Source organism: Alternaria dauci, chromosome 1 (genome assembly GCF_042100115.1).
Source record: "Alternaria dauci strain A2016 chromosome 1, whole genome shotgun sequence".
In the NCBI taxonomy this organism is placed as follows: Eukaryota; Fungi; Ascomycota; class Dothideomycetes; order Pleosporales; family Pleosporaceae; genus Alternaria; species Alternaria dauci.
Window position 1 is genome coordinate 2,388,795 of NC_091272.1, and position 18,281 is coordinate 2,407,075.

At 52.2% G+C, this 18,281-nt stretch overlaps 5 protein-coding genes across 5 annotated transcripts; 2 read left to right on the top strand and 3 right to left on the bottom strand.

Annotated features, from left to right (window-relative positions):
- Nucleotides 1-375: 375 nt before the first annotated feature.
- Nucleotides 376-6,392, bottom strand: ACET3X_000725 (uncharacterized protein; the record flags this gene model as incomplete). Its single annotated transcript, XM_069448053.1, has 7 exons — nt 376-783; nt 886-1,328; nt 1,390-1,880; nt 1,943-2,259; nt 2,312-3,489; nt 4,194-6,191; nt 6,245-6,392. The coding sequence occupies 7 exons, from the start codon at nt 6,390-6,392 to the stop codon at nt 376-378; spliced, it is 4,983 nt and encodes a 1,660-aa protein (XP_069310967.1).
- Nucleotides 6,393-8,236: 1,844 nt separating this feature from the next.
- Nucleotides 8,237-9,199, top strand: ACET3X_000726 (uncharacterized protein; the record flags this gene model as incomplete). Its single annotated transcript, XM_069448054.1, has 3 exons — nt 8,237-8,603; nt 8,652-9,130; nt 9,185-9,199. The coding sequence occupies 3 exons, from the start codon at nt 8,237-8,239 to the stop codon at nt 9,197-9,199; spliced, it is 861 nt and encodes a 286-aa protein (XP_069310968.1).
- A 2,719-nt stretch (nt 9,200-11,918) lies between these two features.
- Nucleotides 11,919-12,785, bottom strand: ACET3X_000727 (uncharacterized protein; the record flags this gene model as incomplete). Its single annotated transcript, XM_069448055.1, has 1 exon — nt 11,919-12,785. One exon carries the CDS (start codon nt 12,783-12,785, stop codon nt 11,919-11,921), a length of 867 nt encoding a protein of 288 aa, XP_069310969.1.
- Nucleotides 12,786-12,823: 38 nt separating this feature from the next.
- Nucleotides 12,824-15,430, bottom strand: ACET3X_000728 (uncharacterized protein; the record flags this gene model as incomplete). The annotated part of the gene is made up of 7 exons (XM_069448056.1): nt 12,824-12,852; nt 12,917-13,368; nt 13,415-13,752; nt 13,799-14,286; nt 14,336-14,847; nt 15,021-15,062; nt 15,333-15,430. 7 exons carry the CDS (start codon nt 15,428-15,430, stop codon nt 12,824-12,826), a joined length of 1,959 nt encoding a protein of 652 aa, XP_069310970.1.
- A 1,254-nt stretch (nt 15,431-16,684) lies between these two features.
- ACET3X_000729 (uncharacterized protein) lies at nt 16,685-17,537 on the top strand (the record flags this gene model as incomplete). Its single annotated transcript, XM_069448057.1, has 3 exons — nt 16,685-16,944; nt 16,998-17,152; nt 17,218-17,537. 3 exons carry the CDS (start codon nt 16,685-16,687, stop codon nt 17,535-17,537), a joined length of 735 nt encoding a protein of 244 aa, XP_069310971.1.
- Between the last annotated feature and the right edge of the window lie 744 nt (nt 17,538-18,281).

The window sequence follows — 18,281 nt, forward strand, 5'->3', positions numbered from 1 at the left end:
TGAAATTATAATTGTTTTGCTATACTTTTGGTATGGTGCATATTGAAACGAGACCTTGATCTGTCTGAAGTAAACTGGTTTGTTTGAACATGTGATGTGTTGATGTGTAAGAGTTGTATCATTGTATCTCTACACAAACTCAAGATAATGGCTAATTTTGGAATCATTATCTACAATGCACTTTGGTGTGGTATTTTGCGCGCGATACGAAACTACCTTGACGCACAGAATCACACTTGATTATCTGAAATGCCAATCCCGTTCGCACATATAGCTATCATGACAGATGTCAGACTAAAATCATTTACATTTGAGCTTGACCGTCATCACATAGTCTGGTGGCTACTGCGCGCGTTTATCTGACGTGAGATGCCATCAATACCTCTCCACCAGGAACACCCTGCGCTCACCCTCGCCCATTTCCCCCAGCATCTTTGCCTCCTCGCCCTTCATGTACAGATACGTCTTCAAAAACGCGGGATCCAAAGCCTCATTAAGTGGCACATCCGCCCTCAGCGATGTGACAGCTTCCTGCATGCTTCTGGGCAACCGTCTCGTTACACCAAACTGGGCGCGCATCTGCTCATCCATGGTCGAAGGGTTAACCTGGACGTCTTGTTCCGGGAACGAATGCTCGTTTGCGGCGAGACCGAGTAGGCCGGCGGCGAGAACGGCGGAAAGGGCAAAGTACATGTTTGCGAAGCCGTCGAGACAGCGAAGCTCCCAGTGGCCCGGAGATATGCGTCGAAGTGGCGTCTCGCGGTTTTGCGTTCCCCATGCGACCTATTTTTTTCCCGCGGGTGTCAGTATATTCATGACCCTAGGCAATGTTGGTGAAAGGGGGCAAGGGGTATCAACAAAGCACAAAGCAAAGAAAAAACATACCCATGTCCCGCCTGTCCAAGAGTTTTCCGTCACACGTTCGTAGCTGATTTCCTCGGGCATGCTAAACGCGCAGATGGCAGGCAAATGCTTCAGGACGCCTCCAACGAAGAACTGCATGTCACGCTCTGGTGGATGCAAACTGATGTGCGCATGAGCCGCCGTACCAATACCTTTAAAGGGCTTGGGATGAAGCGTCGCACGTAGCCCGTGCAGACTAGCTATCTGAGCAATAACTTGTCTGGCCTGGAGAAGCGTGTCGATTGCAAGGAGAGGAGGATGAGGCGGAAGTACGAATTCATACTGTCCCGGTCCCGATTCGGCATGGAATTGCTGGACTTCAATACCCATTTCCTCTAGTGCCAGAACGATCTCACTAAGGAAGGGAAGCTGGAGCCATTGTTCTGGTGTTAGGGTACCCCATGCGTGGGTTTTTGTCAGGGGTGCTAAATGTGCGCGTACAATGTCAGTATGGGTTTCACATGCAGTTTGGACAAGCACACTGACAGTAAGGGTCGGCTTCGAAAGGCTTGGTCGATGTCGAAGGTGGGTTTCGGGAAAGAAACGTGACTTCTATTTCACAGCCGATAAGAAGGGTTGTGGCGTAGTTATATTGGAGGTCATTGATAAGCGTTTCAAGGTTGTTCCGCGGGTCTTCTGGAAGCGTAGAGCCATTTTCCGTGCGCCAGTAACTGAGTACTGTTGCAGCGGGCAGCGGGTCTTTGTTGTGTGTTCTGCGGAGGGAGCGCAAGTCCGGCTCGACGTATATCTGCCCAGTCGTATTTGTGACAGGCGTTATGTGGTCATTTTGAAGGGTACCCATGTTTCCCTGGGATATACCGATGCGTTCTCCTTCGGTTATCATGCGAGCAAACTCCTTGATGGGAACTATACGGCTACGGATCGTGGCCATGTAATCAAGCCATTGCACGTAGATGAACTTGACTGTAGGATTCTTCTCCTTGAAGTCGTCAAAAAGCTGGATATCGTAGACTTGCCTGGGGATTGGTGTACGACGTTAGTGATTGTCTCACATGCAGTTCGTACAGACATTACTTACGGCGCCTTTGGTGGTGGAGGGAAAGCTGGCTGTGTGTACGGAGATACTGATTGAGTATCTCGGGCGTTGGAGGCCGCAGGACGGCTGGGAAAGCCCATGGTAGGTATTGGTGTTACTGCTGGAGACTGATAAGGCGAAGCTTCGACTGGCTTTGGGTTGTATGTGAGCTGCTTCGGATCTGCTTGCACTGTTTCATCGAAGATAGCCTCATAGCGCAGGTCATATAACACGTTGGAATTATTGAACATGATATCCTTCGTCATGCCAATCGCTTGATGCGGTGTTAGATCACCTTTTTGAATGTACTCCGTGAGCAGCTGTATCAGTTAGTGTGGGCAAGCAGGCGATACGGTGCATCAGCAAACTCACATCAAGCCAGACTTCGCGGAACTGTTTATTGGCAAGCCAATATGTCTCTGGAAACCAATGCCCGTCCGAAGAATACAAGAGTTTGCTGGCCGGGACAAGTTCCATGGATTGGCGTAGAATTGCTTTCTGACCATCACGACTGACCATTGGGAAGACTTCACCAATATCGAGGTACACGTGTCGATATACAGTTGCAAGGTAGCCGGCTTCGCGCGTATACGGATAGGCAGAGTGGAGAAGTACAAAGGGTACCTGTGGGTAGTTTTCAATCAATGGCTGGAGGAAAGCTGGGTTGGACTCGAGAAGGCTAATGTCATTATCTCCAAGACCAGTATGTAGCTGAAATGGCTTCGCAAGAGAATCAGAATGTGGCAGTCGCTCGGACAATATCTCCAGAGTGCGCAAAACGAGATAGTCATTCAGGTGCTTCTTCTCGATGCGGTAGCTGCGTTTGCGAATGCAGCTCTTGACGTAGCGTTCGAAAGGGTGCCCGACGGTCTTTGCAGCTTCCTCGTATTCTGGCTCAATATCGAGCCCTGTACGGTAACAGATGACAGACTTGAACCCAGCGACATTGTCGTCGTCGACGGCGTCTTGGATCTCGCGCTCAAAGTCCTCGGTGAAGTTTGTCCAGGTCTGTGGTAGAAACTTGGTCTTGCCCAGATCATCTTCTGATGCGTCTTGAACAAGGCTCTCCATCAAGCGCTCAGCGACCGTCTCAATACGTACAATGCGCTTACTGGGTGCCTTGGTAAAACGGTCATGATAATTGTAAGGGAAGACTTTTTCCGGTCCAGCAAGTCCGTCATCAATGAGTAGCGCGTGTACGTTTTCGAAGCATCGTTGATGTAGACGCTCGGAATTGCTTCGAATCCATTCAACCCTCTGTTCCAGAATATCCTCCCAATCTGCGTCTTGGCCGCATTCGTAAAGTTGGCCTAGTTGTCTTGCTGCTCGCAGGTGAGGAAGGGATTTGAAAGTGTCCCTTAGAGCTCGTCCTTGAGCTTCCGTAGTTATGGTCTCGAAAGGTATCGTATCTGCTTGGTGAGGCAGGATGAGATTGTGTGCGTGGTTATCGATGAGGGGGTAGTTGTTGACAACATGTCGTAATTGTTCGATAGTAGGTCTAGCAGGGGAGCTAGTCTGATCCATTGCGAGTTCCTGGAACCAGGCGCTAGCTGATATTTTAGACTGTGGAAACACTCTCTAGTGTTGGCCTTGTCGTGGTTTATGCCGTGCTTGTGTGAGAAGAAGGATTGCGATGTTTTGCGTGGTGGTGATTTTCCGGTCGCGGTAGATGTACTAGAACCAAAGTGAAGACGTAGTTATCCGTATTCTTGCGATTTCGTGCGTTACAGGCATGATCCAAGTTGAAAGAATGCGTTGTTCGTGAGGTATGTTCCAAGGTCAGTCCGATGACGTCGGCAGAGGCGGAAGTGCTAGTGCAACCTTCAGAATCGATCCTCAGTCGGTCGCATCGATTCTGTCCAGTGACTTGGTATTTCTTTTGGTGTCCAACACGCAACGAAGTAGGATTCGGGAGTGGGGAGAGCGGTGGTCCGAAGTGGGGTATATTTCCAAGTTTTGATCTTGCGAGCGTCAGCAGCCCGCCTGTTGTGTCCCTAGCTGCACTAGCCAGAGTGTTTGGCTCTTCTCTAGAGATGGACATGCGACGCAACTAAACATCGTAGAAATGGAAAATGGCCCACAAATTTGTGTGCGCAATCCTAGCACAATGATATTGACTGTAAGCATTAGGGCAACGGCAACATGCATCTTATAATGTGTTATCTATCGGGTATACGAGTTCTCGCGCCTTGCCGACTATGCAACATGGTCTGACTTCCCTCCAACCCCACCATGTTCAACTGTTTCAACCTACCCACCATGGCCTTCGCCTTCCGATCACCACCAGCGGCAATATGCACTTGCTTGGCATGCATGATCACGTTACCTCTCCAGCGCCAGAAAATCTGCTCAATCTGCTTTGCTACGTTGACGCCTTCGACCCTAGCAACCAACTGACATACCCAGATCAGCCTCCTCGCGCTAACGAATCTATGCTCCATCATAGGTCGGATAATGGCTGCTCGGACTACGGCTTTGCTGAACAGAGGACCGATTGGCAGGGAGTACGACTCGAGGTAGTTGTAAAGAGTGTAGATGGAACGCCAAACCGCCCGCTGTGACCGAGTGGCATCGAGAGAGTAGTGGTGAGCTAGCTGATGTATAAGGACTGTACGCTGAGAGGGTGAGATGTTGGTATTAAGGTTCGCGTAGATTTGCGGCAACGCGTGATCGTTTGAAGCGGAATCAAAGATTGCAGTAAAATCTCTGTGGGCCTTCAGATGTTCGATTTCCTCTTGGCTGCTGACGTCTGCACCCGAGATGCTTGGCTTAGCGGCTTTTGTTAAAGAATTGAGTATATTCTGGCATGTTCGTAATGCGCGAACAAGGTGTCCAGGTCGGTCTTGTGTCTGAGCGTCTGTGTATTGTCGAAGCAAAGACAGCTCTGCAGTGATGCGAGTTTGTATATTCGATCCTCTGTCCAGTAGAAATTCATGCTTCTCCAAGGCAATGAGGAATCTGTGCATGGAGTGCAGATTGGCATGCGATGCGAAGAGATCAGCAGCAGTGCGCAAGATTGACCTGTACGGCAGAGAAGCTTTCCGCATGTGCGCGAAGATCATGACCACATCCTCCTCGATTTGTACTGTGCTTTGCTGCTCTGGTGTAGAGACGGCAGAGGCGTGGACAACCCGCAACAAGTTTTCCTTGTACTTTTCAAACTGTGGCTGATGATGTGCCATTCGGAATACAAAGGCATAGAGCACTATATGCAGTCGCACTACACCCGGCTTACTCGTCTTGAATGCATGCTCCACCACTTCCGCAAAGGCGACATTTGTATAACCGGAGTCGGTGTCGCGAACGTTGGATCTGGCGTCGAGGTTTTCGAGGATAGTCAGCCATACACGCAGACGGTGCCAAGTTGTCTCCGTTGGTAACTGGCTTTTCCGATCAATGGCATCGACAAGAAACCGCGTAACTGACGGGACCTGTAATCGAAGTTGCTCTTTAGGCAGAAAAAGAAGCATCTCTTCAACAAGCGCACAAGGAGAATGGCTTTGGGCAGCGCTTGCGACCAGAAGCTTGATGCTTTGGGTTGCGTCATTGGTGCCAGCCAATTGAGAAAGCAGTGATTTCTTGATCGCAGGTGCCTCAATCTTGTTTGCGAGTATACACAAGTCGTCTACAATGCCTTGCATGGCTTTTGTGCTGCGTGAGCAGCTCTGAAAGGTTACTCGAACTAGTGTGAGTAGCTCGGTATCCTGCGATGAACTTGTTGAGGCTGCTGCGGATGTAGCTGCTCTAATCATCTTGGAAAAGAGGCGATGGTAGACCCGAGAAGCATGGGTAAGAAGATGCACACCGGAAGCCTCGAGGCACCTTAGGAAGTCGAGGTTTTCAGGCGTATAGGTTGGAGGGACATCGAAGGACTTGAGCTTGGAAAGGATGCGCGTAGGATCCCAGCCAATGCCGGTCAGATGCTTGACCACCATAACATTGTAGGCCCAAGCGTTGCTGTCGGCCGGTTGACATGACATCCAGGCGTGGTGTGAGAATTGACTGCGTTCAGCCCTGGACAGAGTTCCTGCATTTGAAATCTTTGTCGCAAAATTGTTGAAGTACGTCTCAGCGGTTGCAGCATCTGCGCCGGATTCTCCAAATTGGTCTACGTTGCTCTGCAGTTTAGTCTGCGCAGTGTTCTGGGAGAAGGGATACGGGGCGCCGAATGGGAATGCGCTAGGTGTAGACGCTGTGTGTTGGGAAGGTGTATGGTCGGGTTGTGCTATTGACAGGCTTGGAACAGTCTGCGCTAGAACGAATGTCAGCTGAGGTGTTGCGGTCAGCCGGAATGCATCGACGTACTTGAGTCCAATGGCTCTACATGGTGTCGTAAAGACGGCGCTTCATATCTCCAGGTGGGTTGAGTGTCTTTGCGGAAGCCGAAGAGTGCGCCGAGACTGAAGAGCGGAGAATAGTTTTCCTGGGGATAAAAGCCGGCTGAGACGGTCATGCGACGTTTTGCTGCCCTCCTCCTGGCCTCCAATGGTCCCGGAACATGGCTGCCATGGCGCTTCTGCTGCGGGCACGAACTGGGAAAAAAACGAGCGAGGGCGTCGGTGAGGAGCTTGTCAGAGATCCATACATGCTGGAGGGAGGAAGACTGAAGCGACCGCACTGCTCGGCGGCAGGCAATGGGCGGACGGCGCATCAAGCGTGGCTGGTCATCGGAGGGTGGTGAAGCTTTACTGTAAGTTCTCGTCCCAATTGGGAAGTGGGAGATTCACGTGACCATGATGACTAAGGCAGGCACAGCTGGGCAGGAGCAGCCCATGTGGCCGTGGAGGAAGCTTGGGAATTCGGTACCAGTTCAGGCCGGCGACTTGGCGCTGGCTGCAACAAACCTGGGGAATCTTGACACGAGCATGAATCTTGGGGCAGAGTTCACACGACACGGTTGCGTCTGCCCATGTCTCAGGTTGCCCAAGCATTCTTGACGTCTGTCTACTTTGACCGTTGCGCGCAGAGGCGTTGCGCAACGGTGCAATGTTGGATTACTGGGCCACTTGGTCACACAGGAATTGTCGTGCAAGATTTGATTTTTCTCGGAGCGCTATGCTCACCCATGCCGCATTTTTAAACTTTGAGCAGGAAGAGGCCGGGCCGGGCATGTGTGGACGGTGGTGTTTGCATGTCGGATGGAGCGGACGAGGGCGTGCATGCTCCACATGTGAGTTAAATGAGATTCCCCATCGAGGAGGGGACAAAGGCATTCCCAACAGCGACGGGTGGAGCGCAAGAACGTTCTCGACCTGGCAGGCGATGGCTAAAAAGCATCGTGCGCGTCGTGGATATCGCAACGTCAGCGACAGCGAGGCGGCCGAGGGCTTTAGACGCTTTCGTGCCTGACCGCGCGGTCTTGGGTTAGCCCTCGCTCACCCCCTGCCGTCCCCCCGGCAAGCATGCGGCCCCTGGTGAAACACGGACGAGCCAATGACGGCGCCGTTCCTGGAACTAGACGGCCGGCGCTATGCCCAGCCCGGCCGCCATCGTGGCAGGCTGTCGCGCACCTGAGCGGCCGTGGATGCGTAGGGTCAAAGGTGCGCGTGAATACCGCGAGGATAAACTCTGGCACAGCAGATGCACCGTGTGTCTCGGGCGCTGCAGTGCAATCTGGATGCGCGTCGAGAGTGCTCCACGCGGCATGCGAGCGAGTTGGGCAGTCCACCCACTGTTCAGTTGGCGGCAGTCAGACGCAGGCTAATTGCCAAGGCTGGCTCCTGCTCCCCTGGTGCATGCCTGCCTGTCCCAACTGGGGCGCACTCTCCTTTGCTCTTCACTTGCGATCCACTCTCAGGGCCCGAGCCTCCTCTCGTTTGTCTGCTTCACGTCTGTCAGTCGTCGACACCCACAATCGTTTTATCGCTACACTACACTCTTTATCCTGAACCCATCTCCCGTCGATTCATTCCTTTTGCGTCACTCTACGGGGATTCTTTCCAAGGGGTGACCGACCAGTTTCATCGCCTCGACTTCTGTCACGACGCCCCCCCCGTTTCAACACCACCAGACGGCCCTGGGCATCGTTGACCGAGCCTCCAGTCCAGCTCCATCGCGCCTATCGACGACGCCATCTCCGCCTCCAAGCCCACACTCACCCACCAACACACCCGCGGCCAAATCCTCACCCTCACTCACCTCGACCACCACACACCCGCACCGCCCGACCACCACGCCTGCCAGGCCTTGCATGTGTCCACGCCTCGGCGTATACGACTCCAGTGCGACACACACATAGACACACACATCGGAACGTCGACCCACGCGCACTACTAACCAACCCAGCACACCGCCGCCATGGTCTACATCAGACTCGCCTCCGTCCTCGCGGCGGCCTCGATGGTCATGATGGCCGCCGCTGCGGACGAGGAGCCGACAGCAACCAAGATCAAGAACCCCATCACCACACCAACAGTCACCCTGCCAGCAAGCGCCATGACCAGCATTGGGTGCTTTGAGACTTCAACCCCACTCGAGAACCACGGCCCATATGGTTTCCAGTCGCCTGGTAACTGCCAGCTCGTTTGCCTGGAGCAAAACAAGGACGTCATGGGCCTGTCCAACGGCAAGGAATGTTGGTGTGGTGACGAGATACCGGCCCAAGACTGGCAGATTAAGAACGAGACATGCGGTACTCCCTGCGCTGGCGACAATACGTCGCAATGTAAGCTGATCATCTCTCCTCGTGTCGCCCGGGACTGACCGTGCATAGGTGGTGGAAAGAACGTCTTGTGGGTCGTTCTCACAGGAAACACTCTGAACCCAGTCGACTACTACGAGCCCGAAGTGTCCAGCAGCAGCAGTTCAACAGCAGCAAAGCCGTCGTCTGCTGCGCCCACATCCACTGCTGCCGCCCAAGCTTCGGCCACTCCGTCCCAGGCGCCCAAAGAAGAAGAAGAAGACAGTAAACCAAACACAGTCGCCATCGCAGTGGGTGTAGTCGTCGGCATACTAGGCCTTGCCTCCATCGTATTCGGTGTATGGTTCCTACTGCGCCGGAGACGTCAGCACCAAGCAGAGGAAGACTATCGTCGCAACGCCGCGAACGTGAATGCTTTTGTCAACGGCGGCAAGCTACACACCAGCAACTCGTCCATGAACGACTCGCGTCTGGACCCAAGCTTCGTTGACCGGAGGCAGAGCAACGGCAGTATTGCAGACAACGAGGACTACTCGAGGCGGATATTGAAGGTATGCGACCCATGATGCTGCATGACGGAATGCAGCCGACTAATCCTCTGCTAGGTTACCAATGTATAAGTGCCTCCACCACGGCAATTAGCGCAACACTTGCGCTCTTCACGTCGACCCTTTTCCACGACTGGCGTCGCTGACGAACACTTCAATACCCCGACCACGCATACACCTAATCTCCTTCACACATGTCTCGCACCACGATGCGCGCGATCACGCTTTGACGACGAGAGTAAGAAACATCTTGCGATTTAGCCCGTTACTATTCAGTACACGACGGAACCACCATACCGTTGTTGAGACCAGCATTTGACGAGAATCGAGAAAGATTTGTGGCGGTTGCAGCGAAGAATCTTTTTCCCTCTCTTGTGTTATATCCAAACTTTTCTTTTCCTTTCCTCGTCTGGGCGTTTATGGGGTGTTAGATACCGGGCAATTGAATGGGTCACTTATAAACTCCATCCGGCGCACAAGAGCACCACGGTCGCTCATTTGTCTTTGTTCCTTGTTCCACGGACGGTAATTTCGTCCACGCCATTCCTTTACCCGAGGGCATTAGTTCCTGTCCTGCCGCTCTCTACCCACATGTGTGCTCCTCTTGTCTGTCGCCATGTAGCCACCACCATCAACAAGCATCCCCCATTTTCTAGCTACTCTATCTACCACCTCCGCCAATCAAAATTATCATAAACTAGTTCGTTTGCCCTTGATGCTGTAACTACACATGACGAGTCTTTGGCACAGCCACACAACCCATGTCATGAATACAACATGATTACCAAGCCCCGTGCACCAATATTGCACATGGTCGTGTGTCACACGAGCATTCACTGTGCATCAGCCACCCCTAGTTATTAGCCCCAACATTTTCAGCCTCAGCCTTGCCCATCGCCATGAAAACGCTGTCCATATACCACCAATAATACTTTACTTCCTTGCCCACCCCATACCTTTTGCGTCGATCGTCTGGGTAATCTTAACCCTTTTCGAGGGGAGACCGAGGTCACACGAACTACCTAGGTAGGATTGAAACGCACTTACAACACTGTATGAAAGACCAGAATAAGAGCCAGTTGATTAAAGACACCGAGTGAGTGAGAACCTGACCGCCTTTTCCCCGCATTCTCAATGGGCAAGTAGGAAAGGAAAAATTGTCACAGAAAGAACGACATTTGCGCACAGATGCCATTGTTGTTATTGTTGTTACTGCCCGGAGCTCCGTTCCAAGGTTGTTTGTGGCTGGGTCGAAAGGTGGAGCAGTTCGGTGGATTTCGGCTTTGCTCTTGTTTCACAAACCCTCAATCCTTCACTCGCGCTTCGCCGTGAGGCTAAGAAAGGGTACTGTAGGTAGGTAAACAATCAATCTCTCCGAAAGGAATGCTACAAATTTCCCCGACGCCAGGGTCAGTTTAGGGTTAGGTTCCTGTCTTTTGTTTCCTTTTTGTAATCTCTTCTCTTGTTTCTTGTTTCTATTCGGCCCTGTGCTGGCTGGCTACCGGCGTCGGTGCGTGCGGTCAGGCGAGGAAATGAAGGAATTCTGCATTGGAGGGTGGGGGGAAAGTATCTTGGAAGCCAAGCATCTAGACACTTGTTGATGGTTGTTCATGCGGTTGCGGATGATACTGACTCTCTGGTACTAGGTACATCGAAGTACCGCCGAGGTGAGCAGTTCTTGTTTCCTTTTTTTTTCCCTGGTGCTTTGAAGTACTGGGGTCTGAAACGGGACTGAACCTGATGCTAGTGAACTGGCATTGCAACAGGCATCTTCAGCCGGGAATTGTGAATTCGAGTATGTTGGAAGGTTTGGTATTGGTGCCATAAAGAGGCTCAATGTCTCCAGATTGTGACTGAAGAGGTAACCGAAATGTCCACTATGTTTTACGTCAACATGGAGATCAGTAGCAGGCGGTCGTCGATGCCGTCAAATGACTTGGATTGTAAGAATGAGGAGAGAAAAGGGAGACCACTGATGGTAATGGCATGGTTGTAATATCTACAAACGGTCTTCTGGTGTTGTGGCGGTTGTGGGAACGGGACTAATTCTTGTCGTGGTCTTTTTGCCAGAGCTTTCTTTTCTGCAATCCGCCTCGCTTGAAGCCGGTTGTGGCGCAGTGGCTGCTCCATCTGCTCAGCTAGAGACAGGTTCTTTTGTCGAGCTTTGGTCTTCTTTCTCGATAGCTGGTTCTGGAAGCTCGTCACGGCATCGCTGTTTTCCATGATACCAAAGGCGGGTGAATGGCATCTCCGTTCCCTTTGGAGGTATGTCGTGTAAACAGAAGCGCCATGATCTGACTGGGACGTTGTTGGACTATCACATATTACCGATCTCCAAAATTTGACATTGTCATAGCAGGATGCTGATAGTCGGAGTGCAACTAAAGAACCAGGTATCCACAAGTTGACATATGAGACTTTGATCCTTGAGAACCTTCCAATGAGATTCAAGACAAAAGTGAAAGCCAAAAACAAATTGCAACAAACTATCAGGCCAAATTACCATCTACGTACTAGTGGGGTGTATCACGCTGGGTATCAAGGGAGAAGGGAAGGCGTATGAGCACGTATGCTCACACACTCTAACGAGAGAAAGAACCGTAAAGAAAAGTGTTACAACATTCATCGCGGACATCCCCACAACGAAAGCAACTCATGTATACCTACTCTTTACCAGAAACCCATGGCCCGATATTGTTCATTGGCCTGTATTCCAGTCGTCCGATTCGTGTTCCTACATGATCCATGACCCAGTTCATTCAGTCGTTGCCGTTACTTGATCAGTCGTACTTCAAAAAGCTGTGGGCTGCTGGGACATTGTAGTTCCAGTGGGCATCCTAGCAGCACTCGCGGCATCGCCGATGGTTGTCTTGGGATACTCGCCTGGAACATGGAGGTCACTAACGCTGATGTCGGTGTTTATCCGCTTACCCATCCCAGGGTGAGCCATATCGTCTGCAGCATCCACAAGGTCGACGGGAACAGGCCCTCCGTTGACAGTCTTGCCAAAGGCAGGGGCAGCGCCGACCTCAGACTCGCCTAAAAAAGACGACATGGTCGCTACTGTGTCTGGACTGCTGGTATGATGGGGCTGAGTCTGGCCACCGGAAACGGGTGCGACGATCGGGGCAGGTGTTGGCTGCATAGCAGATGCTGCAGACGGAGCTACGTAGCCGGTATCATCGATCTGGTCGGGAAGGATATGATCAGGATGTCGTTCTGGAACTTGCGTAGGGGTAGCGTCTGGAAATTCTGCGACCCGAGACTGCTCGAACGGGTGTTGTGTTTGGCCTTGCTGCTGTTGGGCCTCGAGATGTTGCTGAGCCAACTGCTTCTTCCTGTATGCTTCGTTTGCAAGGACTCCAGTCGCTGCTCCCCCAACAGCAGGTGCCATCCAGTTACCATAGTTATTACTATCGTGGCGTTGGATAGGCTGAGTATGCTCCAAGGATGACTGGTTGAATGAGGCTGGCTGGGCAGGGTAAGCCTGAGAAACGGGCGCATAGGAAGAAGTATCGGCGGTCAATGGATCATACGATTGCTGAGTAGGTAGGTATGGATTGGTGAAGTTGGTTTGGTGTTGGTGCTGAACGGGCTGGGCATACTGAACTGGCTGGACCGGTTCGGGCTGGTAGGCTGAGGTTTGGGCAAGATACATTGGGTGAACCTCCTGTGGGGGACCTCCGGACATGGTTGTTAGGTCATTGCCGACCTCTGAACTTCCACTAGATGGCGAAAGAGGCGTTTGTAAGTTACGGTTGACCATCAAATCAGACGGGAATCGCCCACCTGGAGAAGGTCGTGAAGGTCGCGGAGACTGGTCCTGAATGGCCCGTTCCTTCATCGACTGGTTGGCTGAGAACGGAACCGCGTCTGCCTCGTCTTCCTCTAGACCGCCATCAGAGCTCGCTGAACGGGCGCTGCCGGCGCTGGTACTCCGGACGCTTGCATGACGGCGGACAAAGGCATTGCGCTCCTCTCCGCTCTTCTCAGTCAAGGCCTTGATGTCCTCAAACCAAGCAACCATAGTTTCGTAAGTCTCTGCCCGGAATACCCAAGTGTGGCCACGGTGCATGGATCCAGCCTGACGGCCCTTGATAACAAACTTGTGGGAGGAACTTCCGGGCTGGGACCGAGAACCAAGCTTCTGGTCAGGCAGATACAAGGACATGACCGGAGGCTGAGTGTAGATGCGATCGGCCGATTTGAACTCGTGGATGTGCGTGGGAGATAGAACATACCTACTAACTGTTAGACGGAGTTTGTCCACGGGAATGGGTTGCTTACCAGCCTGGTGTGTATGACTTGAGGTACTTGCTCTTCCGTTCGAGCATACCCGCTCTGACCTCGGTGGTAGCTGGGTGGTATTTTCCAGGGTACTGTATGTCTTCCAGTCTGCGCAACGGCATATCTGGGTTGACGAAGTGAGGGTCGCTTCTCACAAACTTGCTCCACTCGAGATCGCGGGGCATCGCAATGGGACCATTGCGCAACTTCTCAACCGTGTTGTACTGCTCATCGGCGTCGCGCTTCAAGATGGTAGCAAGAGCATTGTAGGCCTTTTGGATTTCACCAACAACGATGGATTCGAGTTCGCGGCCAGAGTTTTCAAGGTTCAGGTACGCCTATTTACGTTAGTCATGAGTAGCGTTACTGCGCCCAGTGGCTTACCCTGTGGAGATAATTCTCCTCGTCAATCTGCCTCTCAACTTGGCGCTCGACGCCCAGACGGACGACATAGGGATCTCCCTTGCCCGCGACAGCCGTGGGGTCAGAATCAACCAGGGCCAATGCCTCCTCGAGTGCTGTCACGCATTTCCTTGTAGTCTCTTTTTCCTTCTCAACGTTGTTCTTGAAGTCGCCTGAAAGCGACTTGATCTCCTTGATCTTTTGTGCAAGATCGGCCCTGAGGCCGCTGAGCTGGTTGATGACATCTGCCTCAACGTCTCGTGCCTTGTTGGCCTCTAGAATGGCTTGCTTGTGGAAGTCGCGGAGGATACGGTTGGCGTCGTTGAGGCCTCCTTCTATGAGAAGGGCAGCGGGCGCATTGGTGTTGTTGATGACGTTGGACACTTTGAGTAGCGACTTGGCGCGGTGTTCGTAGGAGGCTGCCACCTCGCGGAAGTAGGTGATGAGGTCTTTGAGGAACTTGCGCCAGGCTATCGTATGTCAGTGAGTTGCACGGGACTGTCACGTGCGCCAACCTACTCTGAAATCGTTCTGCGAGTATCTCGGTGGGTGTGCCCTTGGTAGGCACAGGTGTGTAGAAGACACTGTCCTCGCGGTCGTAGCCGCGCTCTTGGTCGTCAATGGTCACGCCCCTGATGGATCCGGCATGCATTGATTTCCTGCTCCCGCTGCGCTTCAGGCTGCCCGTCCTCTTGACTGAGCTCTTCTTCTTGAGGGTGCCGCTTCGTGAAGGCGTTGCGCCCTGGTTCAGCGTGGACGAGCGGGAGGACGAGCGCTGGTGCATGTCAGCGTCGAGGACGGACGAGCCTCGTGTGCGCGCATCAAAGTCCTCCTCGAATCTCCCCAGGCGCGAACGTTCATGTTGCGCGCCCGCTGGTGAGTTTGCGAAGTCGTTCACAGAGGAATTGCCATAGCCACGGCTGATATGGGCAGGGTCGTCTATGTGCGGTACCGGGTCGTACGACGCCGAAGGGGTCACTGGTCGCTGCATCGCCATGGTTGTGATATTGGCTTCTACGGTAAGGTGGACCCTGACGAATATATGTAAGAAGATGGTTCGCAAACAACCCTGAGCCGCCTTCACTGTGGCTGGCGATGACGTGTGGAGTCGCGCTAAGGGGTGAGGTGCGCTGCCTCGGAGGGGTCGACGCGCAGATTGCGAGCGACGAATGGAGAATGGCGCCGTAGATCACCAGGTACTTACAATTCTGTCCGAAACCACTTGGATTTTACTATGGACGAGTGCCTGAGGATGCTTGCGGTATCAAGAGGCAAACGCCAGGTATATGAGCATTCGACAGTGGCCGTCGACGGCGGCTTCGCGGCACTGAAGAGGCTCACCAAGATGGCTAGGTGATGTCATGTTCCCTTGAATGCTACCCGCTCAACACCTTCCGGACATGATCGTCATCGTGCAGCAGTGCCCGACCCTTGAATCGTCTTAGTCTGTGGCGCGGCTGCTGCTGTCCGGCCATTCACAACTTGCTTCGTCTCCATTCATTGCCCCGTTGCGTACCCCCCGTCACATCGACTGTCCTGGTAGCTGTCGTACACGCGCTTGCGGAACACGTAGGCGAGCACAAGAGCATCATCGTCGTCTGCCAACTTCTTCATCTTGGGAGTTTTAGTTTAGATAGAGCGCTTCGGTGACATTCCAGCTGCATCGTCCGTCGCCACATCCATTGCCGTTGGCCAAACACGTGGAGACTCCATGTGGGGAGGCCGTCCCCGAACGTGCCGACCCAATTCTGATTTGCATTCATCCTTCCGCAGATCAGTGCAGCAAGGCGGCGATGCCGGCATCTTTCCTTGACTTTGCTGCCACGCCATACAAGGGAAAGCTCGAACACCCAGACAACTACAGAGGTAGCATTTAGCATTTCCCTTATACGCTAAAGCCCTACCTAGGCAACTATGGGGGCGTTCAAATCTCCCCTTGTATGGCGATACCCTACCTTGGCAATTATAGGGGGGCATTCGGTTTTTCCCTTGTATGACGTGCTGCGACTTGCTCGTGAGACCAATTTCAGTTATTCAGGGGCCCTTTTGTGCCCGACCATGAGACTAAGCTCCATAGTACCTCTAGCCTACCTAAGTACCTCGGAGTACTCGTGCACTGCATACAAGAGGAAAATGAAACAAGTCTAGAGATGACAAGTCATGCCTTGCAGCCTACACAGCTTCTAAAAACAAAAATTACAGAGACCAATAGCAGTACAGGCTTCTAGGTTTTGTGTTTCTATATACAAACCCCTAATATACGTTATTGTAGTAGGGCAAGATACTCATTGATTCCTGATCTCGATGAGACAGAGGAAACAACCATGCCAGAGCTTAGCGCGACCATTCATGGTGGACATCTCGTCTCCAAAGATCGGTCATGGGATTTGCTGTTCACGGGCCTGCATCGCGAAGTATATTAACCGGCTGCACGCAAACATACACTGCCAAGTACTGACTTCAGGCAATTGATCGCACAAAGCCATCTATTTCGAAACACCATATATGAGTACCCAGAAAAATCGACGCATCCTTCCCACGATTGGCTGTGTCGTCCTGAAATGCAGGACTGCCGACAGCAGCCACCCAACTTCGTAGAAAAGGCGTCCGGGGTGCATGTCGAGATCTCGGAGAACATCTGGCGATGGCTTGCATGTGGTGTGATCATATTACAGCCCAGTGACTGAGTTAGATGATATGGAGGCAAGGGCTTGGTCATGCTTGTATTCGGGCGGTAGGTAGAGTGTGGTCATGGGAGTGAAAAGAAGTATATAAGAAAGAAGCATGACACCCAGTGACAGCACTTCGAACGCAACTCGACACTTCTTCATTACCTTGAATAACTCTGGTGCCAACATTTCGCTCAAGATGAAGCTCTTCGCTTTTGCCGTCGCCCTGTTGCCGACACTCGGATCAGCACATACGATCGCTCAGCGCGTCAGGATCAACGGCCAGGACTTTGGTCAAGGCAACGGTATCCGCGTTGCGCCTTCGAACAACCCCATCACGAACGTTAATGACGGTAACATTGCTTGCAATGCTGGCGCTTCTTCCTCCAGTAAGGTCATCGACGTCAAGCCCGGAGACAAGATTGGTGTCAACTGGGGTCATGTAGTCGGCGGAGCACAGTATGTCCTTTTCGTCTCAATCTTTTCACCGATATGTTACTAACTTCCCCAAGATTCGCGAACGATCCAGATCACCCGATAGCCAAGTCCCACAAGGGTCCAGCAATCTTCTATATGGCGAAAGTCTCAAACGCCGCATCCGCCTCCCCCTCCGGTCTCCAATGGTTCAAAGTCTCTGAAGACGGCCTTGACAGCTCGGGAAACTGGGGTAAGAGATGCATCCGTATGAAATACACATGATACATGCACTGACTTTGTATGCGCACCTACTAGGCGTTGACCGAATGATAAACAATGGTGGATGGACAGAGATGACAATGCCGTCTTGTGTTGCGCCCGGCCAGTATCTTCTCAGGGCCGAGATGATCGCATTGCATAGCGCTAGCACGACTGGTGGTGCGCAATTCTACATGGGCTGCGCGCAGATAAATGTCTCCGGATCAGGATCGAAGACTGGGAGTACGGTCAGCTTCCCTGGTGCCTACAAGGCGGATGATGCAGGGATCAAGCTCAGCATCTACAATGCTCAGGGTCAACCCAAAGGAAATGGAACGCCGTACAAGATTCCTGGGCCCGCGAAGCTGCAGTGTTAGGACAATCTGAGGATAAGGGGTGGAATTCAGGAGAAGACGGGTTGGAGATAATGCTGGGACTGTTGGTATAATGATTGTTGCTTACCGCCCTATTGTAGCCTTCCGGGAGGCATTTGGGCTGGTTTCGCGAGCATCTGTCTAGCTTTGTATGTATATACGGTAAAGGAATGCGGAGGGAAACGCGCAGGTGACCGAGTAGTAATACCCAATTTACGTCGCCTGCCGAATAATTTGCGTTGTACATCCTTGATTGAACCTTGGAAGATTGCGGTACCTTGAAAGACGAGACTTTACTTGCATACTGCAGCAGCTAGCGATAAGCGAGCCTAAGAAAATTAGTGGAAGAAAAAAGGGGGTGGTGTAAAGCCAACAGTGTCCCATCTGCGCACTGTAAGGCAAATGCATGTGAATATGTGTACGTAGGCAGGCTTAACATCCGATACTTTACGACGATGAAAAAGCGACGCGAGGAGGCTATCAATAGCTTTCAATAGATCCTGTGAGTGGGCATTCTCAAACAGTCCGGCCAAGTTCGGCTTGTGTCCCGCCTGGGCCATATGTGCTGGCTGTCCCCACCAGTACCCAAATTTTATGGTGGATATAATATCATAAATGGCTGGTAATTTCATCAATCAAACACAAGGCGTGGTGCCAGAGTGGTTAATGGGTATGACTCGAAAGGGCGAAAGCTCAAATAGATATCATATGCCTTCGGGCGCGCAGGGTAAGATATGCTTCCAACCA